This window comes from Hirundo rustica, chromosome 3 (assembly GCF_015227805.2).
Source record: "Hirundo rustica isolate bHirRus1 chromosome 3, bHirRus1.pri.v3, whole genome shotgun sequence".
In the NCBI taxonomy this organism is placed as follows: Eukaryota; Metazoa; Chordata; class Aves; order Passeriformes; family Hirundinidae; genus Hirundo; species Hirundo rustica.
This window is the reverse complement of record NC_053452.1, coordinates 70450155-70478086: the sequence shown is the minus strand read 5'-3', so window position 1 is coordinate 70478086 and position 27932 is coordinate 70450155. Positions and strand designations below refer to the sequence as shown.

The following is a 27932-nucleotide window of genomic DNA, read 5'->3' as shown; positions in this document are numbered from 1 at the left end:
GGCCACCACCCCGCGGCGCCGGCGGCTCCTCCTCCCTGCCCCGGGCATGGAGGGAAGGGGCGGCCCCGGCCCTGCCTCTCCCGGGGCGGCCCCTCGGCCCTCCCCGCCGGGGCCGCCACCGACCCCCGGCAATCCCCTTACTCGGGGTTGGGGGGAAATAGCCCCGCCCAGCACGGGGAGCCCGCATGACAGACACGCCGGTCAGCCAATCGCTTTTCAACGCTAGCGGCCGGGGAGCCCAATCGCAGCGGGGAGCGGCCGTGCCCTGAGGGGCTGCTGGGATATGTAGTCCTGGCAAAGGTCGCTCCGGTGGCCCTCGCGGAGGAAGACTACGCGTCCCGGCAGGCAGCGCGGCGCACGGCCGGGATCCTGCCGGGGAAGGGGGCAGAAGGAAGGAGAAAGGAGAGCGTTCGCTTCGGGATGCGCGCACGGTACTCCTGTTATCCTGTTTGGGAAAGGTTTTGGGGGATTTTGCAGGTTATGCAGCGCCGATGACTGCCGGCAGCCGAGGGTGAAGCAGCCCCCGCAGCGGGTTTGCCTCAGAGCTTTGCACCGGCAAGCATTTAACCACGCACGTGCTTCAAGCGACCGCGAAGGCGTGTCAGAGGCGGGGCGGGGATGTATCCTAAGTAAGGACGTCCGCGGGAAGGGAAAAACAGCCGGTGCTAGCCAAACACAGACCCGTCATCACTCGGGATAAAGGAGGAATGACGGGGGAAATCCCGGGAATGTTCACATTGAGGAATAGTTCCGCGGTGTTTTTACCCAAATTAATCCCCGGTGTTTTTTTTTTTTTTTTTTTTTTAATCCCAGTTGTACAGGGGCTGATGAACCTGGAGAAAAGAAAACTCGGGGGAGGGTGGGGAATCTTACCCGTGTACATATCCGGACACTTATATGTGCCTAGAGGGAAGGTGCGGTGAGGATGGAGCCAGGGTGTTCTCGGTGGTGCCCAATGTCAACACCAGAGGCAAGGGACTCGGATTGAAACACAGGAGGCTCCCTCTGAACATCAGGAAACACATTTTTTACTGTGAGGGTGACCGGGCACTGGCACAGGTTGCCCAAAGAGGTTGTGGACTTGCTATCCTTGGGGATATTCAAAAGGTGTCTGGACACAGGGCAGCCTGGGTAGCTGTCTCTAGGTGGCCCTGCTTGAGTAGAAGGGTTGGACCAGATGGTCTCCAGAGGTCCCTGCCAAGCTCAGCCGTTCTGTGATTAAGTGTAATCTGCCACTTTTCCTGCAGGGGAAAAAAAAAAAAAAAAAAAAAAAAAAAAAAAAAAAAAGATAAATTTTAATTTTTAGCCAAGTCAGTTTCTTGATCCAGTTCACCTCTTGGCAGACAAAAGGAGAAGAAAACAAAGGCAGAACTGTTTGCAGCTGTCACATTGAAGCGATCATGAAACTAAAATTCTGAGTGTACAGACAGGCAAAAGAATACTTGGAAGTAAATTAAAAACAGGACATTGGGCCTACATAGGGTCTTGAGTAATTATTTTTAGCTTCTCACATACACATTTCCCACTCTAAAATTCAGACATCAAAACTGAAGATAAATGCAGAACAAGCCACAGAAAGGCACAGAAACCACTTCTGGGTCCAGGAGCAGAGCCTGGGCTGGCTCACCAACACCATCCATCAACAGCTCTCTTATTTGTAAAGAATCTGATTTCTTCATATGACATCCCTTTGTTTTCTGGAACTGTTTCTTTAAAACTTGCACTTACCTGTACCTTTGAAGGAAGACCAGTCTTTTCTTTCCCATAAAATCCTTTCTGCAAGGAGGCTGCGTTGCCATTGTTCAGTAGGGTGGACAGGCCTGGACTGCTTCATGCAGCTGCTTCCTCCAGGCCTTTGGCACCTTCGTGAACAATGTATCTGCTGAAATCAGCACTACCTGTAATAAATATGAATCTTGACTTCTCTAAGCACTCGAGGCCTCCACCCACCCTAACTGATGGGTTCAAAGAAAGTAGTTCTGCCAGTGCCTTTTCTGTTGTTGGAGGGGGATTTTTTTGTTTTGTTCTTACATTAGCTACCACTTTAGCTTCCCATCCCATTCTGCTGTCGCTCGTTATGGTCTCCCATTTTCCTGCGAATGGGCATGTCACATCTATTTGCTATATTTCTATCTAAATTTTGATCTCCAGAAGTCAGCTTGATCTTATTTTTCCCATCATGAGGTGTTGGGTGTCTCTGACAATGACTACATACATCCAAGATCAGTAGAGTGAACCAGAATCAGAACTGGAGCTTTGGTGTTTTAGACTTTGGTACAGCTGCATTCACACACTGAATGCCAAGATTGATTGAAAGTCACAGCACTGCCTTTTATCTTTTAGAAGCTGTTTTTTCCACTGGCTCCAAATGAACCCTGGCTACAGGAAACAGATTGTGAAACTGGCTCCAAGGCCTAAACTTCAGATTTCAGCCCTTTGTTTTATAGATTTTAATGTAGTACTTAGGGAATAGCGATGAGGATGGCTTTATTTTTTTTCCAAACCAAATCTCTGCAGTTTTCTGATACCAGGTCAGGCTTCTTTATGCACTGCAAGACATTGTGGAAATCAAGGTCAAAGGCCACCAGTGGAATTAATCAGAGCCCAAAGTTAGGGGAATATGTTTGTTTGATTTGCGTGCTCACTGACTGAAGTTAATATGCTTGTTTTTGATCCCTAAAGAATGGATAAGAGGGAGGCAGAATTATGAAGGAAACAATCTGGCAACTCATCCAGAATTACAGCCGTTGAGTTTTCAAAATGATAAGCTGAGGAAAAACAAATTTGTGGCTGTTTTAAACCTCAGTATTTCCTTCCTTCATGATTTATCAACTTCCTTTTTTTTTTTTTTACCTAGATAAAGACTTCTATAGCCATATGCAGATCACATCCAACAGCAAAATTATTTTTGAAAATACAATATCTAGTAATTGTACTCATATCCTAAGATAGAAGATCTAAAATATATTATACTTACTTTTAAAAGTTCATTCCCGTTTCTGTATGTCACAAAAGGGCATTTTACTCCAGAATGCATTTAGTCAAATGCAGGAGAACTGATAATAACACAGTAAAACTTGTGCAGTCTAGAAGGAACTGTTTTTAAAATTACATTCCTTCATCTGCTTTCCTTTACACACCTGGTTTTGTTAAGGCTTACTTCATTCCAATTGCTAAATACCTAGGATGGGATGACTGGTCAGAAAAGTTCACCCTCCCTTTTTAGATCTGTGTTTTGGCAAGTTGCCACAATAAATGGCACTCCAGAGTAAAAGGCATTTTTCTTCCCAGCTACCCTTTGAGAAACCAAAGTTCTGTGATTCCTGTTTTGCAAAGAGACACCAAAAAGCCTGAGGCTACTCCTCTACTGCCTTTGAACCCAGGCTCAAGCTTGGTGTCAAGCCCAAACCATTCTGTTTTGGAGAAGATGTGTCCTTTTTTGGCTTCTGAGCATATGTTTGTACATCTAATATGTTCTGCCCTATTATGTGTTGCAGATGTACATTTGTACCAAACCCTGCCACACTGCCTCCTTGCAGCAGGGGTGGGTAAACCAGACACCTTCTTCTTTCTTCTTCTTTCACCTTTCTTCTTAGGAAACCAAATCTTCCGTGCAGAAGGTCTGTGGAGCAGTTTATGCTGGGGAGTGGGTTGCTTTGAGAAGAGCTGGGCTGTGGACTAGAACTAGGCCAGAGCTACAGGCCACTTAAAGTCCTGCTGGACTTTGCCAACTCTCTGACTACACTCCATTTAACTGTATAAATGTAACCTGAAACACTGAGGACTAGGAACACAGTATGGGTAAGCTAAAAGTGCGGTTCTGAAAAACTCCTCTGAGCAGCCACCTTGACTCTTGTTAATCTGTTTCTGGATAGAAACGTTTGCAATTGCCCCAAACTGGGCAACTTGGAAACCCTTTGTTCCCATTTGTGATCTAGGAAGTAGATGGAGCAGCTCTAAGGGAGGTCCTGCTGAGTGGAACCTCTCCAAGCCCAGCAAGTCAGGTTCTTCTGTTGCAGCCACAGATGACTTCAGTGCCTGAAGCAGAATTTGGTAGAGTGCTCACCTTCAGTACAGTAACCCAGAGATTAGAGAATTGCCTTTTAGCTCAAAGGCATTTACGTCCACACCTCCTAACTACCAGGAGAGTGTCCCAGGTGTTCAGGAGGATTGCAAAATGGAAGGGAAGCATTCATCACCTCAGTTGTTGAATTTGTGCACTATTGGAAAGGATGGCAAATGCATGGCACTAGTGTGAACTAGAAGGAAGGAGACACAAGGATCTGTAGGCACTTATTCCTGGTTTCTGATAACTTTTCTCAAGACAGTGCTGTTTTTCATCCAGGAACTATTTACTACAGAAATGCATGCATTAACTCCAGGACCCTGTTTTGATGATCGAACCAGATGAGAGACACCTCCTTGTTTTATTCTGTCTTTCGCCTCCGCTGCCTATTTGAGACTTACACGCTTTTTGGAACAGGGTCATAACTTCAAACGAAAAGGTGGTGACTCCCTGCTTCCTTCCTGCTCTTCCTCCTCCCAGTCTAGCATGGTGGTCAGGGATGAGGCATGAATGCTCCCCAGGAACTCCCGCTTCCTGGCCAATGCTCTGACCACTGGGTAGCAGCACAGAGAAGGTGGACACTGTTTCCTCCAGCTGCACTTTCAAAGAAAAGAAGCATTGCTTATTGGGAATTTTACATCTGCTGACAGACCAAAAGGCCCTTTAAGCGCCTTTGGCAGGCTGTTAACACCGACCTTGGTGTTTTCCAGCAATAAGACAAAGAAAAATGCTGTGACCAGCAGCCACATGAACTGAAGTCACAGTACAGCTACAGGGACTGTCTTCATTGTTTTAAAGAACAGATTTTGGCACTCACTGCCAGAAGAGGACTCCAAATTCTGAGTCCAAAAACGATAAAGGTGCCAAGAACCAGGGTGGGACTTCACCCATGTCTGTGTTCAGAGTTTCCTTACCCCAAACCGAAGCTCTTGTTAGCTCCTCACCGCGTGTGCTGCTTGTTTTGGATCTATACCTGCATTTCTTTTTCATGCAGAGAATGTAAGCCTGATATTACCACACTCAGCCCCGAGGCTGAAAGGCTCATGTATCCTGAAACATCAGTCCCTTATCAGTCCCAGCCCTCTGATTTGTTAAGGTCACACAGAAAGACAAGAATTGAAGTCAAGAAACTAGGGATCTGCTAAATTTCCTTGCATTCAGAAACTACATATAGTTAATAGGCAAGAAATGCCTATTAAAAACTTTATAATCAATTGAAGTTAGTTTTCTACCTGCAACATTGCACAGGATTTTGTAGCATCTTACTCAGATTTGCTTTCGCTGTAGCTCCAAAGCCATGCAAGTTTAAATATACAGATTATATGAAAAAAGTGATGCCTTTGACTGTTTTAAGTTTCCCAAGGCAACTCAGGGCAGAAGTAGTGATGAAAGCATTTCTGCATTTTTGAATACTCATTATATCATATGATCTACAAACTATTTGGCATTAACACCTAGAATATTGTGCCTGTTCGGGATGTGCAACATGGATGTTAGAATTGCTATGATTATTCTGAGTCATGTAAACAGATGATATTTTTTAAAATCATTCTTCAGCAAAATAGGTCTACAAAATAAGATTGAGGAGGTGCTCTAACTCAGATCTGCTTTCATTTTTTCTGCATATTAAAAGACAACTCTTTCCGACAAAATATGATTCTGGGAATCATTTCTTGCCTGAAGTGAAATTTATCTTTTCTTTGCTCACTTTTTATTTTTTTCTCATTCTGTTTCTTAGGCTGCCTGATGTACAAATGCAGAATGGAGTTTTTGTTCCTTGCCAGGTGCCTAGCTATCAGTAGCACAGGAATATATGGAAAAAAAAATTGTAGGTGTGGTAGTTGGTAAAAAGAGACAAATCCTATGCTTAATTACTCTCTTTGTGTTTCTCTGCTCATCCATGTCAACCACTTTTGTGGTTATTTGTCTAAAAGCTACCTCCTACTCCATCTTCAGGCTAAGTTAAAGGATAGTGGATGAAGGGACTGACACTTTTCCCTGAGAAGGTATTGGTTAAAAACAGAAGTTTACTTTAAAAATAAATTCCAAGGCAACACTGAGGACACAATCTGTGTGTTCCATCTGCCTAGAGGGCAAGCTGCAACGTTCAAAACCATCTTTCAGTGAAGCCATTAAATATTTGATACATAAAAGGTGAAAATTATCATGCAGCAGAAGTCTTTACTGTGAATGCATCAACACCTGCAATAATCATCCCCTACCTTCTTACATGTCTTCACTATGATTGTCATTTAAACCCACCTTATATTTGCCCTGCCCTATCCTAATATGCCTTTTCCTTTTTACATTTGCCTTTCTAATATCTAATTATTCTGCCTGTGCACAGATACAGTGTTTTATACTGGAGTCAGTTACCCTTGAAAACCTTCCCTTTACACAACAGCAAAACTTCCTTTTTTTTTTTTCTTTTTTTTTTTTTTCTTTTCTTTCTTCCCCCCCAAGGGTTTATAACCAAAGCCAGTAATTTCTTCCTGCCTTCCAATCTATCAGATCACACTAAACTAAAGAAACTACATAAGGAAGACTGTGATGGCATCAGCAGGAAATAACAGTGGACAGAAAAAGCAGTCTTTTACATTCTTCATGTAGAGAACTGAGGAGAACCGTCAATTTCCACAACAGTCGGTATACTAAGACCAAGCAGCATCTCTTGGAACTGGATTTTAAGTATAAAAGGATGAAAATTGATAGTATAAGCTTGTTGTGGGGGAGGGGCAAATGGATATTTTTGCTTTGAAAAAAAATCCTAGCTTTTTATGCTAGAAGAGGGAGTAGGAGAAAAAGAATACCGAAGGGCACAGGGCAAAGCAAAAGGCAAGGAACAAAGCTATAAAGTCATGTAGATACAATAAAGAGAGAGGAGATGAGGGACAAACCTCAAATGTAACAGAAGGTACATGAAAGAAGAGGAACAGAACTGTAGGTGAAGTGACCATTTATAGTATTTGGGGGGGTTTTGATGCTTATTACAAAAAGATTATGTTTAATTACTTTGGACTAATTGAAGATATATAAATGTAATTATTTTGATAGCACTGTATTACAGGCTAAATGTTTTCATGCTAAGATAGCAATTATTACTAGATAGGAATTTGTAGTCTTTCTCTCTAAATGCTAGGTTCAGTTACCAACTGCATGTAGAGGTTAAAGCAATTTACATCAGTTTGATTTCCCCAGCAAGTGTTGATTGTGAGTGTATTGGGCTTTTGGATGAGGACCCAATTGGATGAGGAATTTGGTCTGCTGTACTCAAAGAAGAAAACAACAAAACTATCAATAACATTTTGACCCAAGTTTGCATGCTTGATACACTGCCGGGTTAGAATCCATTCCCCAAAAAATGGTTAAAAAATTATTTGTAGGTTTTTTTCTCCCCCAGGTTGTTTCTTTGCCTTGTGCACAAAGTACTCATGTAACTCATTCCTTTTTCTTTTTGTTTTGTTTGTTCTCTTTTTTCTCTCTAGCAAACAGGAACTAGAGAAATATCAGTGTGAATGCTTAGAAGTGAAATGCTGACATAGTGAAAAGTCTTCGGAGTTTTGGGCATTTGTTGGGTTGTTTGCGGTTTGGGGGTTTTTTAATTAAAATGCCAGGTTTTATCCTACTTGACAGTACATATTGTGTCATGAGAAAACAGAGAATGCCATTTCTTTTCCTTTTCTTCTAAGAATGAAAAACAACGATTGTATGAAGTTCTGCACAAGACTTGATATTCAGGAATGGATGGGCTTTGCTACAGTAGTATCCAAGAAGAGACTGGAAATTTAACCTTTATGTATCCAGTTCTGAGACTGCTAGTGTGTATCTCACAGTTCATACAACAAACTGCCTCCTGTGGGTTTGGCTGTGTCAGTTTTTCAAAACACTCCCTGGTTCTTTAATTTCTCTAATAAATTTTTGTCATTTGCTTTGAACTTTAAATTAAAGTGGAACTTGACACAGCTTAAAAAAAAAATAAAATGCTTTATTGATTCAGTGAGGTTTCACTTCCTATTAGTTTTGCAGCTGCCACCATTTCATGTCTAACCCGCTTATCTTAGAAGAGACATGGGAGTATCAGCTGCTTAGATATGTCCTGAGCATTGTCATGTGTTTCAGGGTGATAAAAGTGGTTGTGTCAGGATGCTAGAGACTGGGTGTTCCCAAAACAACAATGCAGTTTGCCCACAACATTATTTATTTCTTTTTTTCTCTCTGTGGAAGGGCTGTTCTTTGTCTGCTGGGAATAAGGCTGAGTGTTGCAGCATAGCCAGTACAGCTGACCAAGCTTTTCTCCCAGTTCTCAAAGGAAAGTGAAAGAGGAAAAAAAATGCACCAGTTTGGACTGTGTCACAAAAATGGCCTCTCGCTTAACCATTAGCCAGCAAGGCTTGGCTCAAGTAGACAAGGCAGCAGCCAGAATTTTGGGAGCTTCTCAGTATAGTCTCTGTTAGGGCAGTTCTTTAGAACTTCTCTTGTGTCAGATAAACACTGAATCAGTCTTTGGTTCATCTAAGGCTTTGTTCTCAGTTATTAAAAAAAAAAAAAAAAAAAAAAAAACAACCAAAAAAACCCAAAAAACCAAAACTGTAAATTGTGCACGCCTACTAGGTCAGGCCAGAAGGTGGATATCTTTGTATTTCTTTCTGAAAAAATGCTTTGATCTGCTTTTTCTTTTTCCTCTTTGAAGGTGTTCTGACAGCATCTCTGTCTTTGGTTCTGAAAGATTGTCTTCAGAGCAATTTGAATCACCCAGAGTCTCTGTGAGATAGCAAACATCAGAGACTTTAGTGGAAGTATCCCTTACATTACACATTATTCATTTAGTGTGTCTTTTGGGAGACTGTTAAGCCAGCATTATTCCCTGAGACTGCCTTTGTTTACATGTGGAAAAAGCTTTTCCATATGCTGCTTTACAGTATGAGACATAATTGTGTGTGTGTCAAAATGTTTCTGGACTTTTCACTTCAGGAGACTGGTTTTTTTTTTTTAAACTTTGTAATGAAGTGACTTACATTGGAGGGGAGAAACTCAGAGGAGGGGAGGAAGATAATGAAGAAGTCATGAGTGGTCTTTCTGTAACACTTGGGATTTCAGTTGTGTTCAGGAACTCTCCACTGTTAGTATACTTGCTCGGGCCAGACAGCAGTAACTAAAATGTCAATTGATTTTTACAGCAACCCAATCCTGTACTCTGGCATTTACTGCAGGCCATATTCAGCAAAAGTAAATAGAAATGGTATAAAGGTAAATTGTATTAGATGACTGTGATGAAATGGGAAATTATGTTTGTTTTATAGTACCAAACTCCAGTTTGCTTGCTCTCTTCTGAGGCTTGGACATCTCATATAGAGGGATGGACGTCTCATATAGCTGGTGGGATTGCTCCCCAGTGTACTTTGTGCAAGCTCACTCCCAGCCTGCATGTGACAGTGAGCCAAGAGGCAGAAGTGGTCCCACTGAAGGGGCCAGCCCTTCTCATGCTCACACCCTGGGGCTGAGCACTCCAGCTGCAGCAAGGCAGGAGGTGGGCAGAGTATTTGCATTAAGGCAGTGCTGTCACAGAGCTGATGTGCTATGCGTGGCATCATGCACCATGCACCGGGTCGCAAATGTGTGGCACAGAACTCCATGAGCCTCCTAGCACAGACCTGGAGAAAAACATAGCTGGGTTGCCCCTGCTGATGTTTAATCGCAGAATATTCTGAGTTGGAAGAGGCCCATGGTAAACCCATGGATGCAACTAAGTTACCCCATGCTGGACGGGGGGAGTGTTGGAACCAGTTACTTTGTAATTTTTTGGGTAAAATAACCGCGGGTATCTGAGCGTCACTGCTGCATCCACCAAGGCAGGCTGTGCCATTTCCCGTTAAAAAACCCAGAGGGTCAGTGTTGACTCCAGATATGACTTGCACTACACCAGTGCTTCACCCTGCTCACCGCAGCAGTGTAGGCTGCTGGGGTGGGAGTGAGGCATTTCTTCCTTCTTCCCCTCCCCTCCACATGTAACCGGGGTATTTTGTCAGCCTCTGTTTAATATGCATACTTCTCCCTTGGCTCTTGCCCAAACTCAAAGGAGTGCACAGCTTTCCTCAACCAAGGGCTTGTCTAAACAACGATATTCTGGCTGCTTTAATGAGTGTTGTTCAAGTGCTAAATCCCCCTAAGCCTTGTGGAGTTACATTAGTACAAACATTGCTGTTTGGGAAAGCAGTATCTGCTTTAAAGCACCTTTCTAGGGCTGTGTACCGGGTGTCCACGGCAGCAGCACCATGGAATAAGAGAGTGGTTTAAGCTTGCTGTATAAGGCTTTTTAAAAAGCAAACCTGGTTGTGATGGTCTTACAGAAGCTTAAATACTTGGTGGGAAAAAGTTGGTGGTAGGACAGTTGACGTTCAAGCATACGTCAAACTACTTAATTATTTCCTGATAAGTTTCTTGTTGCAGTGGGCTGGAAGTAGCCAGGATGTTTAGCGATGTCTTGCTGGTCTAGAGTGACCTGGTCCTTTTCCTGGCACACATCTCCTTGCCTGAGGTCTGCAGTGTTGTAGACGTTCCTCCTGTGCAGTTTGGTTGCTATAAACTCTATCTACCTGCTGAGATATTAGGACTTGTCTACACCAGAGCACCCCTGCCAGAGTAATTATGCTGACACAGCCTCAAAGCACTATAGCAACCATGCCCTCAGCTGCTCCACACAGCCTCTGTATCTGAGGAAGCTGTGGTAAAGCAAGGCGTCTGTAACTGTGTCTGCAGAGTTTCTGCAAACACAGGTGTCTCGGTCCTCTGGTGTTTTCTTTCACACCTTTGCTGAGCCTGTGCTCTTAGGAGCAGCTCGGGGAGCTCCCCCCAAGCTGGAGGGTGTTTATTATCCCCTGCTGTGCTGGCAAAGTTGTGGGGGGTTGTGCTGAAGCCCACACTGGATTAGCTGGATCACCACCACCAGGCAGGTGAGCGGGCCTCTTTCACTTCCCTTTGGTTTCACTGGCAGAACTAAAGGGCTTTTATTTCGCTTTCTGCCAAATAGGTGTCCCCCGTGCCCCCACACCTTTGTATTACTGAGCTGGTCCACAAACTCAAATTTTCTGCTGCTTTATTCCCTCTTTTATTCATTATTTGCTTCGGATCACTGCCCTCCTTACAACTGTCCACAGGCCCATCTCCTTGGAAACAGCAAAACTTGTTTATGTGAGAGTAATAAGGAAAGTAATTGACGTGTAGCTGTGCAGGCATGCAGGGGAGCGTGTCCCACTGGAGCACATTGGAAAAGTGAGTCTCCACTTATGCTGACTGCCAGAAGGTTGGATGGTGTGAGCAAAACCCACCTTCTTCCTCTGCTGTTTCCAAAGTTGCCTTTTATTCACAGCAGTGGTAGGAAACTTCTTGCCCATGCACGTGCTCATTTTTATGGACTTTTTATTGCTAGTCTGTTTCATCGCCAATGTGAAGAAGATGAATAGCAGCAGGAATTATTTTTTTTTAAGTCTTGCTTATCTCTTATTTTCTGGAACTCTGTGTTGATGCACTGTGCCATGCCAGGACCGTCTCCTCTCGTCTTGGAACTGACCACCTCTGTGGCCACAGGACCTTCTCATCCATGTTTTGAGTTTTCTGCTGCTCCCTGCTTTGTGCCTTTCACTGGCATTGTGGCCATAAATGTGGTGGGTCACCAGATGGGACCTCTTCCAAGTGGTGATGGGAATCTATCTGGCTGTCTGCTGCCAACCTAGCGCCGAGAGCTTGTGGCCTGGCCTTGAATAGGATGGCAGCAGAGCCACATGGAAAAGACCTGTGGCACAAGGGTAGGCTGGATAGACTCCCTCTTTGGGACCAGAGGGGCTTCTCTGAATGATGTGACCTTGGCAGGGTTAGCACACAAAAGCTGTGATGGTTGGGAGGCCCCAAGTCAAGCAAGCCCTAGTGAAGAGATGCTCATGTTGACATCTCCATGATGACAGTTTGGAAGAAGAAAGGAAGTTTTCTGCTTACCTTCAGTTTAGAGCGTACTTGAAGAGGCAGTGTGGCTGGAAGATGAGTTTTTGGGTTCTTTTTATACAGCCGTTGGAGCAGGCTGTAGGAGCTGTAAGGGCTCCTAGAAACTTCTTTTGTTATTGAAAGCTCTTCTGCCTGTTTGCCACACAGTATGAATGGCTTCTCCTGGGCTGTGCTTCATCAGCAGGCTCTAGTCTTGGTCTGTTTCTTCCTCGTGTTACTAGATACTTCCTTTGGGTGAGTTCCTTGGGGACTAACATCTGTAAGTAGTCTTACCCAAGTGGGAAGACTGTTCCAGTTGCGTGCCTTGTATTTCAAACACAAGTGATACAACAACCGTATTTGTTATATCACTGAAACTTCAAAGCTGTTTTTTTTATTAGCTGAAGCTGTATAGATTCTTCACTTCTTGCACTGTATCAGGTGAAGTGCTTTATGCTACTTTGATAGGTAACTGCAGGATGATTTCAAACTTGCTTTAACTTCCTAGAGGTTGTATTACACTAAAGTACTTTCTACACATTTCACTGTCCATGAGTGTTGTTTTCTTGAATATCAAGAAAAATTACTATTTGACATGGTGTGAACTGTCTTCAAATGTACTTCTCATAAACCAAAGAATGTGAAAGGGTGGGACAGAAGGGAAGTGAAGAACCAGGACTTAATACATGTGCCTGATAATGGAGATAATACTGGGGATATTGCATATTAAATATCCTCCTGTTATCTCAACACTAAATGTGGAGATCTGTATCTTTATTATGTAATAAAGGTAAATTATTTACCATATGTAATTTGGTTTTATAGCCAAAAAGATGGGGAGGAGAGCAGTAAGGAGGCTACAAATGGGAACAGGCTGTAAAACCTGGAATGCTTGCTGTGCAGGGAGCATTTAGAGTCAAGACATGGAAGTCTGTAAAACCGTTAGTAGAAAATGCTCTAATACTCGGGTTTTAAAAGACAAAAATCAGCATAAGTTGTTAGAAAATCTTGGAAAATTTTGGTCAGTCAAAGGAAGCTATGTTTAGTGTTATGAAAGATACTGTTTTGGGATTGCATTAAAAGACAGGATTCTTCTGATAGGGTTTGGGTATTATTCTATTCTATTTATTTATTTATTTATTTTTGTGTACGTTATCTGGTTTGATATAAAGAGAGCCAGGGACAACCCAGTGACATACTTTTGAATAAGAGTCTGTTAAAGAAATAATGTCATTAAATGGCTCTCTTTCTACAGGCTATGGATTCTGAATCAAAGAACAGTTTCATAGGAAGCTTTCTTCAGCCGCCAGATCGCATGCTTCCTCCAGCCTTTGTTTATATAGAATCAAAGAAGTTGGCAGCTGCTGCTGGTGACAGGCCTTCTCTCCCAAATAACCAAGGTATAGCCAAAATATGTCCTTAAAATGGTCTTTTTAATTGTTCCGTGTGAAATCTCTTGAGCAAACTCCCCATCCTATTTGACTGAGTTCAATGACTTGCTGCAGTTATCAGTCTGACATTGAGACAGGATGTATATGTGTCCTGAGGGAGTAGTCTCCCTGAAGTCATACGTCTAGAGTGGAAACCTCTGTAAGTCTTCTAACATCCTTGTAAACTTTGGCTTTGAAATTTGTTTAGCTTAAAATTGTCAGACTTCCTCTGAAAGCAAAGGAGAATGCTTCAAACTCAGTAGAAGTAGTTCATGACTTCAAATACAGCAAAAAAAAGATCATTAGTATGGTACACTGACCTGAAATTGGCTTTGTATAGTGCTATTTGACTCCTTCCAGCTTAAAATCACTTCTAAGGGTATTTTGGAGGGGTTTTTTTGCATGGTACATTTCCTTGGGAGAACTTTTGAACAATTCAGATTACCAGTAAAGTTAGCATGAATGTTAGTCCATATGAAATATAGTTGTCATGTGTCTTAATGAGTGACTACTCCCTGGAGCTCACAAGGCAAAATACTCAGTGGCTTAACATATCTGGAGAGCCTGGGGAGTCTTAAGGATACCCATACTTGGACTTACTATCATGGACAACTGTGCTACATGACAACATGGACAATTGTACAGACATAGCCTAGGAGTGTGCATGTGATCACTGTTCTTCACCTGAAAAATCTGTGATTTCTGTACTGATCTTATGTCACACAGAGTTTGGGCTTTTTTGTGATTGTGATTACAGCTATCAGTTTAGTGCTATGTAGCTAAGTGGTTAAGGAAGTGTTTGACATACCAATAGAAAGATGGAAAAGGTGGTCTCACTTCATCCTTCTGCTTTCTGGTGTTTGTTTTTGTTTTGAGTTCTTTTGTTTGATGTTTGTTTGGTTTTTGCTGTTGTGTGGTTTTGTGTGGGTGGGGTTTTTTTTAGTTGTGGGGGGTTTTTTGTGTGTGTTTTTGTGGTTTTTGGTTGTTTTTGTTGTTTTTTTTAGTGAATCCATGATAAGATGGTGAAAGTTTTTAAGGAGGTAGCAATATTTGATGGTATTCTTTTGATGAGAGAGTTTGGAATAGAAGAACTATCAGTTATAAAAGTCAGAAAATAAGCTTGACTTGTTATAGAACATGTCTTAAGCTCCCACAGGCGTGTATGCTTTATGGAGAGCTGGCAGACTTTTTCTTGTAGCTGAAATTGCAGCTTTTATTTTTGATATAATTTGACACATAGTGATTTGAGACCAAAAACAAAATCTTTCAGACTTGTTTCTATAGTTTAAAGAATCATCAAATACAAGATACTAGACATTGAAACAATAAAGACTAGACCTTTTGAAACAATAAAGTATTTAACAATGTATTCTTTGCTAAATTGTCCTTTGTATCTAATTTCTCCCCATTTTGAGCATGTTTTCTCTTTTTAATCTGTTCAGACCAGTTGCCTTACACCAAAACTTGTGACTTCACTTGGACACCTGTGTTTTCTGCTTCTATTCAAAGAGAGTTCCCAGGATTCATTATATTCTCTTTGCCATGATTTCTTTGGACTTCCTGCCCTTTGGAGTGGAAATAGTTTTGCTCATAGGACCAGAGCTTCATACCTGACTTATGCAGGAAACACATCCATTTTCTCCCATATGTGTTCTGCATATGTTAGTGTACAGCTGGGGAATATAGTTAATTTTAGGAGTGATCATAGGAAGAAAATTTAGGTATTATATTGTAACATGAAGTGTTTTCTAATAATGATCATCATAATTAAAATACTGTTACTTAAGGTGTAGCTGTTGTGTTGTTTGCTAGCTGTAGTGGCAGCCCTGAAAGCTCTACAAGAAAAAATCTACCATCTAGAGCTGGAGAAGTCACAGGCTGAAGATAAACTGTGCAGCCTCTCCAGAGCAGCTGCTCGGTACAAGGTCTTAGAGCACAAGTCCTACGAGAAGGACACAGCACATCAGGAGCTGATGCAACAGAGGAAAGGTATTTCTTTTGAGAGATAAGGTGTAGCCACAGCAACACTAAGTTGTAGTCCAGGGAATGTTTCATTTTGAAAAACTGCTAATTAGTGCAGCATTCTTTGGTTCTTTACCTCAAAACTGAGGAGGGACAAGAGCTTGATAATTGTGGGTCAAGTTGAGATATTTTTACATATATCAGTGGTGTATTGCATAAGCCATAATGCAATTTTAAAGACTAAGCATGTTTCGGGGGGTATGTGTAACTCCTACGATAAGCCAGCAGCTGCTTACATAACACTGCTAACTTGAGAAAAGATAGGAGAAAAGAAGATTCTCCTGTCTCAGATTATGGTTAGATATCTGCTGATACAAATCAAAGTCACTGCAGTGCTCATGCCTTTGGAATTCAAATTAGGGACTAGCTTTGAAAAAGCATTTTGATTCTCATGTCTTATATATAAAATTCATTTTAACCACATGACTTGTTCAGACTAAGAAAACTGTTCTTCCCTGTTCTCTGAGACAGAGAATTCCTCAATGAAATGACAGCCTGGCTAAATGTGTAGCTCCCTTTGCTGTACTGAATGTCTTGTTTCTCTCTGTAGATGCAAGTGTACAGTTAAATGCAGCACAATCCCGCTGCTCTCTGCTGGAGAAACAGCTGGATTACATGAGAAAAATGGTTTCCAGTGCAGAACTGGAAAAGAAAATGATTTTAGAACAACAGGTGAAGCCCTTTAACATAATAACAAAGTAGTGATGTAGTTCAAAAGTATAGAAATATGCAGGATCTGAAGTCTATTGTGGTCGTTGTTTTTCCTCAGCTCTGCTCAGGCTGCTAGCAAACAGAAGCAATTTAGTGTATGGCTGATGACAACCATTGAAAGAATTGTATGAAAAGCTCCCTGGGTGGAACTCCTAATGAGCAAAACCATGCTAATACTTGCACGCTTGGTAGACAAAAAAGCTGCTGGAAGCTTAAGTTGTCTTTGTCTGCCTGGTATTTTTCATCACTTTTCAATTTAAAAAGTATGGAATTTAAACTAATTAAACACCTTTACTCTGGTGTGGGGTGGTTTGGTGGGTTTTTTGTTGGTTTTTGTTTTTTTTTTTTTTTTTTTTTTTTTTTTGGTGTCTGAAACAATTTCAGTCAGTTGCCAGCTCCATTCTTGCTTATTTTTTCCAGGCTCAGCTTCAGAAAGAGGAAGATCAGAACTGGTTGGAACTGCGTGCAAAACTTGAAAAGCTTGAAATGCTAGAAAAAGAGTGTCTTAAGCTTACTTCTACTCAGAGAATTGCTGAAGTAAGCATGCATGGAATGACAGTCTGAAAGATATTTGGTGTCATTTTATGGCATACTACTAATAGTACTGAGTTTTGCAAAAGTTACCTCTGGTAAAGCATACCTGACTGAATGCCACCTTGGCTTTAGGTGCATGAGCCTTTTTTCAGTCTGGGCTTTAAAAACCCCTACAGTCCAGTTTTATCCCCGCATTACAATTGTGAGCTTCTTCAGACTGCTGATTCAGTGTGGCAAATTGAAGTGGGACTAATCATTCTTGCCTTCAAATTCAGGACAAGATCAAACACTTAGAAGAAAAGCTGTGCAAAGAAGAGCATCAGCTTAAGCTAATACAAGATAAAACTGCTCAGGTAGACTGAAAATATTTTGTTTTGTCTTATTTCTTAGTACTGAAGAAAGCTATTCTCTCTATTCAAAATGCCCTTTTTATTACTTCATTATTTCAACTCCTCATGTTTATTACCCAGGCAGAACTCCTGAAATACTACCTAGATCAGTTATAAGCTACATATTAGAAACCTTGTCAGGTGTGTTGCATGTCTCAATTAAAAAAGATTCTACTTGGGTTTGTATTAGTGATACAGAACATCAGCCTCAACACTTCTCTAAGTGACCCAGGTAGAAAATTAATTTTTAGAAAATCTGTAACTGAATCAGGTTAACCTAAATTTCAGTAAATTGAAAGTGGTCACATATAAAACCTTATATCCCAAGTGAGGTTGGTTATTGTGCTTGTTTTCCTCCCTTTGTTAAGATCTGTAGAAATCTAATACATAGGGCTGTACTTGGAAAAACCTTAATCAGTGATACCTCGTTGATCAAATGAGTTCTTGTATAATTTATTATTATGTGAAGCCATCATCAGTTTTTTGGGCTGGCATCCATCTGAGAGAGGAGTATTTGCCAAAGGGAGCAAAATGATGAAACCTTTTGTTAAAGGGAAAAGGTAGTCGTATTCCAAACTTCAATTTGTGCATAAGTAGCAGCCAGCTTGAAAGAGACACCAGTTGTGGGGGAATTCCTTTGGGGTGGGGTGGGGGCTGCAGTGCCGAAGAGTAATATTGGAAGAACGTAAGCAAAGCTGATGCCTTAATTTAATTCATCACTGCTGTCAGCTCTTATACCTCCTCCAAGGATGATGGGTTTTCGTAAATCCAGGAAGCTTTAAATAACATGCAGATTTGTAGCCCAGATGTCTGACCACCTCCAGAATCCAGCAGAATGACACAGTTGGAAACTTGTCGTTTTTTGGTTTCTTGCTTAGAGTGTTTGCTGCTGCAGAGCAAAGGGCCTAGTACAGAGATTTTATCTTCTGAGAAACATGGTAAGAATGACTGTCCCAGAGCAGATAGTCTAAACATTTGCTCAAGAAAGGACTTAAACTGAGTCTTAAAGTAGTGTTAGTACCATCTTAATAGACTGCAGGATGGATTTAGGTCTGTTGGATCTGGGCTGGGAAGCACAGGGTGTGGTGTGGTTCACTTCCTCTTGATGACAGAAAAGCCAGAATATTCTCACTTTAGTGGTGGACCTCCAGCATTGCTCAGCTGGGACTGTAACACATGCCAAAACAAAGTCCTTGTCCTATGTTTAATTGGGAATGATTATCATCCTGTTTATCATGGGCCTTGATAGCAACTTTGAACCACTGAGCAATATGAGGATTGTCCAGCAGGTTTGACCTCAATGTAACACAGGCAGGCTTAGTTCTCTCTGTCCCCAGATTGTAAAAGCCAAATGTTCATATAATTTGGATTTTATGATCAGATTCTCAGCATGTGGCAGGATTGGCTTATCTCAGTTGCTGGTTGTCACAGTGGAAAAATACCGCTGCTGCTGCAGCTGAATATGAAAAGGAGGAATACTAAGACAGAGCTGCAATATCTGCCTCATACCCTGACTTTCTAATAATCTGTCCAGTTTTTAAGAGTAGCTTATGCCTTCAAAGCAAGACAATTAATAGTGCCCTTAATTGGTTCTTATCCATGTATGAAAGAGAGAATTAATTAAACCTTTCTATTTCATACTTGTAATATTATATTAAATGGCTGTTTTCTTTTTTGCTTATTGCCACAGCTTCAAACAGGATTTGATATAAACAGAATTTTGATGTCTTCAGTAACATCTCAACATGAGCCTGAAAAGGAAAATGGGAAGAACAAAAAACCTAGGAAGGTAACATGGAAATTTTTGTTAGCATACTGTTGCTGAAAGCCTCTGACGTGCACAGAGACTGGGATTTGTGAAAAACGGTGATGTAAGAGGCACTTGATTTATCTGCTGCACTTTACTCCATTTCTAAAGTGACAAACAGTTCTAAATAACTCTTATTTTTCCCTTTCTTTTTTCTTTCCTTCATTAATTAAAATAGTACTGAGGCTAATAGGACATCACTGGAAAACCTTCCCTTATGAGATTGACAATTACCTCTGTTTAAGTCTCGCTGCCATCCCCCATGTCCTGTCTTAGCTGCCTTTCAGTTTACCTGGCAAAATTTATTTCCAAAGGAGTTTTAGCTCAGCATCTTAAGATGGTGTGTGTTGGGGGGATTTCTGAAATCAAGAGAATTTGTTTTGCAACTTGTGTTACATAACAGTCAAAATTTTGCATTTGTGGTTTTGAAAACAAGTAAACAAGGTTCAATTCCTTTAATGTTAGCCTAATTGTTAAATAATCTCCTACATGCATATGGAATAAAATTTATTTGTGTCAGCTATTGGAAAGTCTTACTTGTTACACATACTGGAAGGAAAATTTTTTTTTAACCAGAAGAAAACTGAGGTGATGTATTTCACTGTGTATTTACTTGAATTTTACTTACTAAAAAAAACCCTTAAGATTGTACTCTTGGGTCAGCAGATTGGAATTTCTTGTCTTATATTTTCTTATGGCTCTTATGGCAGAGAAATCCTACAATGAAGAAAACGCAGCTTTCACAATTACATGTAAAGGCTGGTGAACTACCTTTTGTGGCTGGGAAGGTAGGTGAAAACTACTTTAGTTCTCACTAAAGTGACATCTACAGTTAGAGTAAGGCTGTATAGTTGTAAATTACTTCTGTGTGCCACTGATAATTGTTCTTTAAGTCTGTCAGCTCCAGCCATTCTGTCAGTGCAAATGTACAAAGCGTGTTGCACATTATGAAGCATCGCAATCCGTGTATCTCATCGCGAAGACAAGGAGGAGCTACAGCTGGGATTTCAGGACACAGTGCACTTTTAAAATCTGTCTCCTCTTGTTCCACATCCCCCACTGCCACCAGGAGCTTTTCAGACCTTCTGTTGGCCTTGCAAGATGAGCTGGGCCAAATGAGCTCGTGAGTACCCATGGCTGGCGTTGTGAGTAGAGGTGACTTCAAGCGACGGGGTGCTACAGTTGAGCCTAGCCTGTTTTAGCTATAGGACTGCCTGCTGACAGACTGACCTGAGCAGGCTTGACTGGTAGGATTTTTCTCATTCAAAAAATTCTTTCTATCCTGGTCTTTCACCGGTCTTGTTTTTCTGCTTCCACATCCTGTATTTAAACAAGCTGCTACTGAAGTAGCAGCTGCAGCAAATGAAAAGCCTTTCAGACCTTGCTTTCTAGACATTTTAAACATGTTATGAGGTGTACTGGGTAAACCAAATCTTTTCTCCTGGAGAGGTGGTGCTGATATTGAGTAGGCCTGCAGGATGCAGTAGGTCTGGGTGGTGGAATGGGTTAGTACAGCTGTGGCATGAACAGTCCTGTCACAACATCTCTCCTGTTCCTTCATACTCTCTGTTCTTTCCTTGCCGGGGTACCTGCCGAGTCTTTGTGCTGAGTCAGTCTGGTGCTCATTCTTTGCTTGTTGATAGCAGGAGAACTTGCTGGTCCTGTAAGGGGGTTGTGAAAGAGGGACAGTCTCCTGCCAGAAAACGGGCAGGGCGTGGAAGAAGCTAGCACTTCAGATGGGAGTGTATGTTTCTTTCTAGCCATGCAAGTAAATGTGGGTGACAGCCTGTTGTGTTCTTAGGCTTAATCTTCCCATTAAATGCAGGCTTGTGGGACTGTGGGCCAAAGCTCTGTAGCTGGTCATAGCAGACATGTCAACACGATGAGCTGTGGTTTGAACAGAGAAGGATGTGCTGAGTAAACCAGTTAGGATGTTGACGCTGATTTGAAATCCTTGATGTGGTAAAATTTAAACTGGCAAGCAATCTCATGTTCAAAAAGCAATGTCTGGCTTACTCATGGCAGTTCAAGGTCAGGCTCTTTTTTCTTCTTCCTTTTTTTTTTTTTTTTTTTTTTAATAGCAACAACCAGTTGCTTCAATTAAACTGTCAAGGAGAAGCGGTTACTCAGAAGTGAAAAAAGAAGCTCTGACTTTTGTAAAGGGATTACTTATCTAAGAGGGGGTCTCTGGCTTCAACTTGTTCAGATATCTGGGTATCAAGATCTACACAGTTTCTTTTACTTAATCTGATTAGTTTCATTAAGAAGCCCACTTTGCTGTAAGTCTTTTGGAGTATAATATTTTAATTTGAATCATTTGTCAGAAAAATTGTTACTTGAATGTACTAGTTTAAAAAATACTTTCGTGTATTGCACTAAGCCTTCAAAGTCTGCACTAAATTGGGCAGGAATTAAAAATGTTGTACTGCATAGCTGCTGTTCACTTTCAAAAATCTCATTTTGCACACTATCGTACATGTAGTTGTTACGCCTGTGGGAGGAGGGAGAAGTGAGATGGACATAGCTAAAAATTTGGAACGAGAAAATCAGACTCACAGGAAAACCTTTTCCCTTTCTCATGTTAATATATTCCAGATTAATGTGTATTGTGTGAGAGTGGAAATAATGCTAAATTTCTATATTCTGCACAAAATGGCTAGGAACTCCTACAAGAAGAAATCCTAGAGACTATATCATGAATACTTACACTTCCATTCTTGTCTTTAATAGTGAGCATCAAGAACTTCTGAAGCAAATACAGGGTACTCAAGACTCCCAAGCTCATGAAGACCTGAAACAGGAGCTGGATTGCCTTGTAAAACAAATGGAGATGAAAAGAAAACAAATATCCAAGCTGGAAAAGCATCAGGCTACTGTAAGAATGAAATGTAAACTCTCTAGCTACTAACATTCTTGTTGAAAGGCTGCCACAACTCTGCCTCCTGTTGCCATCAGCTAGAATGTCACTGGAATGTTTTAAGCCAAGATGTTCCAGTATGGGTGATTATAATTAGACTGCTGGCTCATATTTTTACACCTCCAATTTCTTCATTTGATCAAGAAAAAGTGCTTACAACTGGCAGTTAGGAATATGTGCTGGTGGGAAAGCTTCCTGCCCTGTGGCAGTTGTGCAATATGGAGCTGGGTTGCACTGTCTGTCACTTCTGCTCACCATGTTAAGACAAACTGTTGAAATTTCATTCCTTTATATCCTGTCCCTCAGGGGAATGAAAAAATAGAAGCTGTAATTCCTGTACAGACTGGATTAAATGTCTTTTATATTACTGATACATTGAGGCTTTTTTATTAACTAGTCTGTGACCAGGGCTTCTCCAAAATCATAGCTAGGCAAGCCTTTCACTTTTGTTTAAACCTTAAACTGTCCTCATTCTGTCAGTATTTAGTTTAGAACCATAGATAACAACTATTCATATACGCCCATAAAAAATCCCTCTTCTGTAGTTGAACAGCCTAACTCTTTTGTAGCAATTTGGTGGGCATATGATTAAACATTCAATCCATAGTTCTGTCTGATTGTTTTCTGTTTTTTCATCTTACATTTCAAGATAAATTCTCACCTGAGAACTTTGCTTATACAGGAAACAGAACAAAGCTCAGCATAAGACCTTATGAAAAGAGTAGGTTATAAAAAAAACCTGACCAGTTTTATTCATATTCATTTTTGATGGCTTTTATTCACTTAAACGTTTTATTGTCCATGTAATTGCAAGCATAGAGGTGCTTTATGTCATAGCAGATGTGTCAGACTTGCATGCTAGCAATATGGACAAAGGCATTGACTGCTAAGTCCTCACTGCTTCTCTTAGCAATGTCAGCAGGTTTCTGTGATAAAACTCTTATATTCTTGAAGACCTAACGATTACAGTGTTACCCCTTGCCTCAAAATCTTACTGATTTCATCCTCAGGAACCTAAGACAGTGGACAACAACTGCACCTTTGTTTCTTTCTTTTGCGTATCTTAGTGGCCACTGCTTGCCTTTGTTTTGGGATGACGAAGAATAGCACATACAATGCGGTGCAACTTTGTTGTCATCTCTGCTTCTTACCAGTGTGCAGATCTTCTGGCAAGTCCTCAGTGCACTGGTACTGCCTGGTCAGAGCACACCCCTTAGGGTCATGCAGTAAATAGTAGTGTCTGTATGGTTACTGTCCATCTTGTCCTGGTTATCAATACAGGCCATTCCTCTAACTCCTTGGCCTGTATTTTTTTTTTTTTTCTGGTGCTTTTGCACACAGACATTATCATTTGCATTTTGTACAGACCAATCTTAATATTTCTAATGCATATTTCTTTATCTAGAACCTGCCATACTGAAAGTGCCATGCTAATCTTGGTGTTTCACAGTTAATAATGTGTTCTAGAATGCAATTAAAGTTAATTATTTTTAGAAATGGACTTAAAGCCTAAATTGGCATTTGGAATGCTTCCAGTCTAATTTTATCTTTGGGAAGTGACCTTTTCATGCCAAGTGCGAGTCAAGACTCATTATTTGACATTTAAAAAAACATTCCATAGCAATTAACCCTATTTATTCTGTTTTCCACTTTTGTTAAAGAAGCTTCAAAATAAGCTGCTTAGATCCAGTAACTGAAAATTAAAAGTACTTTTTAGAGGTTTCTTGTTTGTTTGTTTGTTTGTTTGTTTTTTATTAAGGTAGCACAACCAGAAATGGAAAGAGACTGTTATAAATATAGATTATTAAGAGATGATATTCCAGCTCTCTCAAGCAAGCATTTTTACGTTAGGGAGCGATGGGATTCAACAACCAGTCGAGTGTGGGTGAGGTTAGTTTTCTGTGGTGGTTTCTGTATGGGCAAGGTCAGTTTTCTGTTACATTGAGACAGCTGCACAAGGTTACTAACTTTAAACTTTTCTCTTTTTTTTAATATGTCTTAGTAATCTGTGGTTTGGAGTCCAGTAGAAGTCCAGTCAGCTCTACAGCTGTGAGTCTTTGGAGTATGTAACATGCTAATTAGTATTTTTTTTTTCCTAGGTGCAGAAATTAAAGAGAAAAACTCAGAAATTGAAGCAAGGGGAAACTCATGTCAAACTAAAGTGTGGTGAACAAAAGGAAGCAAAGGAGATTGCAGTTTCTGTAAAGGAAAGTATGTCTAAACCTTGTCCTGGGCAGAAAAGCAGAAGTTCTCTTCAGCTGCTAAAAGCTGTGAGGACACTTCAGCTATCTCTGAAAAAAGATTATGTCATCTGAGAAGAATAGTTCTGAAGTTTGCTGTGTTGGAAATTTTTGAAGTTGTTTGACATCTAGTAAATTTTTAGTTGTACCAAATACCTTTTAAAAATAAACTGGATACGGTAGACATGTACATTCTGTACATTCTAAACTCCAGTAGGTCAATTTGTTCACCTTACAATTAACTTTCATGTAGTGTAGCTATAACTCAACTACACTTCCTTGTAATAAAGTGTTTTAATGGACTAATGAAATGTTATTATTTGTTAACTTGTCAAATAAAATTTTATACTTTTTTACCCTTAAAATAGTATGTGATATATTTCCCCAGCTACCAAGGAGATATTTAGAGTTTGCTTTTCCAGAATGACTTGTGCTAGTGTACAAATAAAAACAAAGGTCTTCCTTTCTCTAATAACTCAAGATTCAGATCATTGTGAATGAGGCAGAAGAGGTATTGTCTATTTATATACATTTTCATTAATATTATTACTTTATAAGCTCTATTGACAGTCTTAGTATTAGGGACAGCTGGGGTCTGGAGGCACAACCCATGACTTGGTTTAGCCACAAGAATATGGGAGGGTTCTTGATATGTGCATGGGAGAGGCCACTGCCAAACACTTGAGTGCTTGTCTTCTCATTAGCAAAATCTGCTTCTAGCACAGTATACAGTGGCTGAGGAGGAGACTGTCATGGAAGAGACCTTCAGATGTGTACCTGTTACCAATCTTCTTATTTATGGATTGTTTCCAGCTTAGAAAAGCACATTGTGGGCTTAAAGCCGCTTAGACAAAATTTGAATCGTGGTATTTTTTCATGGTGCAGATAGCTTTTCTGAGATAGCTGTATGCATTTCTGGATACTGAAACCACTGATTCTGGTAGGGACAGGGTACATAAATCTCTCTGACTCCCTCTGTACCTTGACCTGGTATTTTTGTTGACTACAGAATCCTGGGCAGAGAATGTTATTTTGGAGCAGGAGAAGCAGGGCCCTGGCTTCACACTTGGGCAGGAGCTGTGGGAAGGGCTGCAACTTTGGGTCTGTCAACCAGGTACTGGATGGGGCAGTCTTTAAACGATGGCAGCATTGAGTCAGTCTTCAAAATGTATGTGCTGACAGGAGCTGTCCAGGCCCAGAAAAAAATTAGTATTTGCCCTTCTGTGGGGTGTGTGGCTGGAGGGAAACAGTTGAAATTGGTCCTGCTGGTGACTGGGTGTTTCTCATCTCTGCCTGCTTCACAGAGGGGCCAGGAGCTGAAAAAGCTCCTGCTCACAGCCAGGAGCTAAGATTTGAGAGGGGAAAACAGGAATTGGTAATGTGATAGCTCACATTTGCTGACTGGTTACATCACTTACATTTCAACTCAAAAAAATTTAAATGCATTTTAATAATTCTTTTCTGTTTTCTCTTTCTGAAGCTTTTATTTCTGTAGTGCGTCTGATTTCACATTCCAAAGCGAAGTAGATGCATTTCAGCATTGGCTGAGAGATCCAAACCAGATACAAAGAAAGCATCTCCTAAACCAGGTTTTTTTTGCTTGAAGAAAGGCATAAAATTTGTTTTCAGATTGTATCTTGGGAGGGAGGGGTATGGTAGGTGGTCGGGTTATATATTTATCTACTAGCATATTTACAGTTTGAGGCAGTTGTCAGTCATGTAAAATAAGTTTTCAAAGAAATATCCATCAGAGAAGAATTGCCTAGAAGCTGCATTGGGCAGGTAAGCTTGTGCACAACTGTGGTGAAATTCAGCTCCATGAGCATTAGGCAGATCACAATGAATTTTGCTGGGATCGAATGCTTCATGTCTTTATGCTCCAAAAATGTTCTGGCCTGGAACTCCATAAACATACATTTGGAGAAAGCACAGTGGTCAGAGCAGGCGTCTTCACAAGAGCAATATGGTTTTGGCTTAGTAAGTGCTTACTCTATTCTTTTGCAAATTCTTGTTTTGATTTATATCCTGCATGTTTTTGTTTGTCTTCTCAGATGAAACTGTATATATCTCTTTTTTATTAATGGTTTGGATCTAGCTCTGCAGGGCAGCAGACAAAAACACACAGTGATCCCCCAAAAAAAGACTTATCAGTTTATTTACTTGAGATCTGGATTCTTTTGCGCTGAGTTACGCAAAATTGCGACAGCAGGTTTTATTGGTATTTGAATCAAGGGCTGTGTTTTATGGTTAGGTATCAAGGGAAGCAGACAAAATATGTAGGTCAAACAGTATGATTAAAAATACAGACCAACAAATTGCAACCAACAATAGTTCACTTTCCTGCTGCTAATGTATGCTAGCACAATTCAATGGCTTGTTACTTGAGCCTGCTGGAAAGACTTTGTCCTAGTAGAAAAGACATTCAGTTTGAGCCTGTGTGTTACAATCTTCTAACTAGCAAAGCTGGAGGTTGGACATAGCTATAAATCCAGTGTGTTCTGGGAATAGAAGCTGGCAAAAACACTCAGAGCTAAATAATCAGAGCAGGATCTTGCTGGGATTTGGATACTGTCTAACATAACTAAGTGCAGATGTTTATGTGGACTGAAGTACATTCCCAGAATAAGAATATTGTACAAACACATGATGATTTTATAGCAGGAAAAAAAAGCCAAGGAAGTGAGTATCATAAAAAAAAGCACTCTTATTTTTGATGAAGCTTGTTTTGTTTCTCTCTGCTTGCCTGTACTGAAGTGGCCAAGGCTGCCTCTACTGTGTCCCCTGCTGGGGCCTGTTGAAGCTTCTGCAAGTTGCTTGGGTTGTGGCTCTGGTGCTTACCTGAAGTCTGCATGGACTCCCATGTGAGTGCCACAGTCTGTCCTAGATAACAGGAGAGGAGCAAGCATTTCTGAAAGTGTTACTCTGAGGGAACAGCTGAAACAGGTCAGATGAATCTTATCCCAAATGCCTGGTCATTAGTTTTACAGCTATTATCTAGGTTATTTTTATCTGAACTCCGCTGGCTACATAGAGGCATCATTTCTTTTCTCTTTGTTCCTTCTTATTTATACAGCTGAAGAACTGCCTGCTCTTTATTTTCCTTAGCAATTTTTAATTTAGCTGGTGTTTCTTGCTTTAGTTTGGACCTCCAAGCCCTGACTTTTGGGTTGGCTGCACTTCTTTTTTTTTTTGTTACAATTGTGTCAACTGTTCAATTTTGAGACCTGAATATAGGTATGGGAGCCAGGAATACCAGTTTTTTCATTGTGTGTTTACCAAAGAATTATGCTGGAAATGGAACAGAATGTCAAGACATAAACTAAATTCATTTTGTGTCGTATATTGTAAGCAATACTTTCGATCTTCCTGGCAGGTCAAGTGTGTCCTTCTTAGAGTGAAGAGGAAGAAGCTTCAGACATAATGCTGCAACATATAAACAGAGTGGTTACATAGGAGACTTTCCTCGGCAATGATGAGATGAAAGCTAAGGTGATGTATCCAGATTTGGCATTACACTTCGAGGAGGCTGTAGACTACTTGGAGAATATGGGGAGGAAAAACAGAGGTGAAGAACACTTGACTAGGACACTTGAAAAAAACGAGAAAGGAACTGGACTTACGTCTCCACTCTGTTTTCTCTAGGTTATAAGTCTTAAGAAACATGGGACATTGCTGTAAAGGTGAAGGGAATAAAGGGAAAAATTCATTTTACTCAAATAGATAAAAATTATGAAGTGTATGCTTCTTGTAAATATATTTATCTTAGAACCTTAGAATATCTCAGGATGTAAGTGAGTCATAAGAACCAAAGATTCTAATTCCCTGCTCCTTGCAGGGCTACC

At 40.8% G+C, this 27932-nt stretch overlaps 1 protein-coding gene across 1 annotated transcript; it reads left to right on the top strand.

Annotated features, from left to right (window-relative positions):
• The first annotated feature begins 196 nt into the window (after positions 1-196).
• Positions 197-24451, top strand: CEP57L1 (centrosomal protein 57 like 1). The gene is made up of 11 exons (XM_040060542.2): positions 197-431; positions 13296-13440; positions 15283-15459; positions 16043-16164; positions 16624-16740; positions 17013-17090; positions 18817-18915; positions 19644-19721; positions 19827-20056; positions 21664-21808; positions 23950-24451. The coding sequence occupies exons 2-11, from the start codon at positions 13299-13301 to the stop codon at positions 24163-24165; spliced, it is 1404 nt and encodes a 467-aa protein (XP_039916476.1). The 5' UTR covers positions 197-431; positions 13296-13298; the 3' UTR covers positions 24166-24451.
• Positions 24452-27932: the final 3481 nt, after the last annotated feature.

Coding starts and splice junctions, on each gene's coding strand:
- CEP57L1 (XM_040060542.2), top strand. CDS start 13,299: ATGGATTCTGAATCAAAGAACAGTTTCATAGGAAGCTTTCTTCAGCCG. Junction 18,916..19,643: donor AGAACAAAAAACCTAGGAAG/GTAACATGGAAA, acceptor CTCTTATGGCAG/AGAAATCCTACAATGAAGAA. Junction 21,809..23,949: donor TGGAAAAGCATCAGGCTACT/GTAAGAATGAAA, acceptor TTTTTTTCCTAG/GTGCAGAAATTAAAGAGAAA.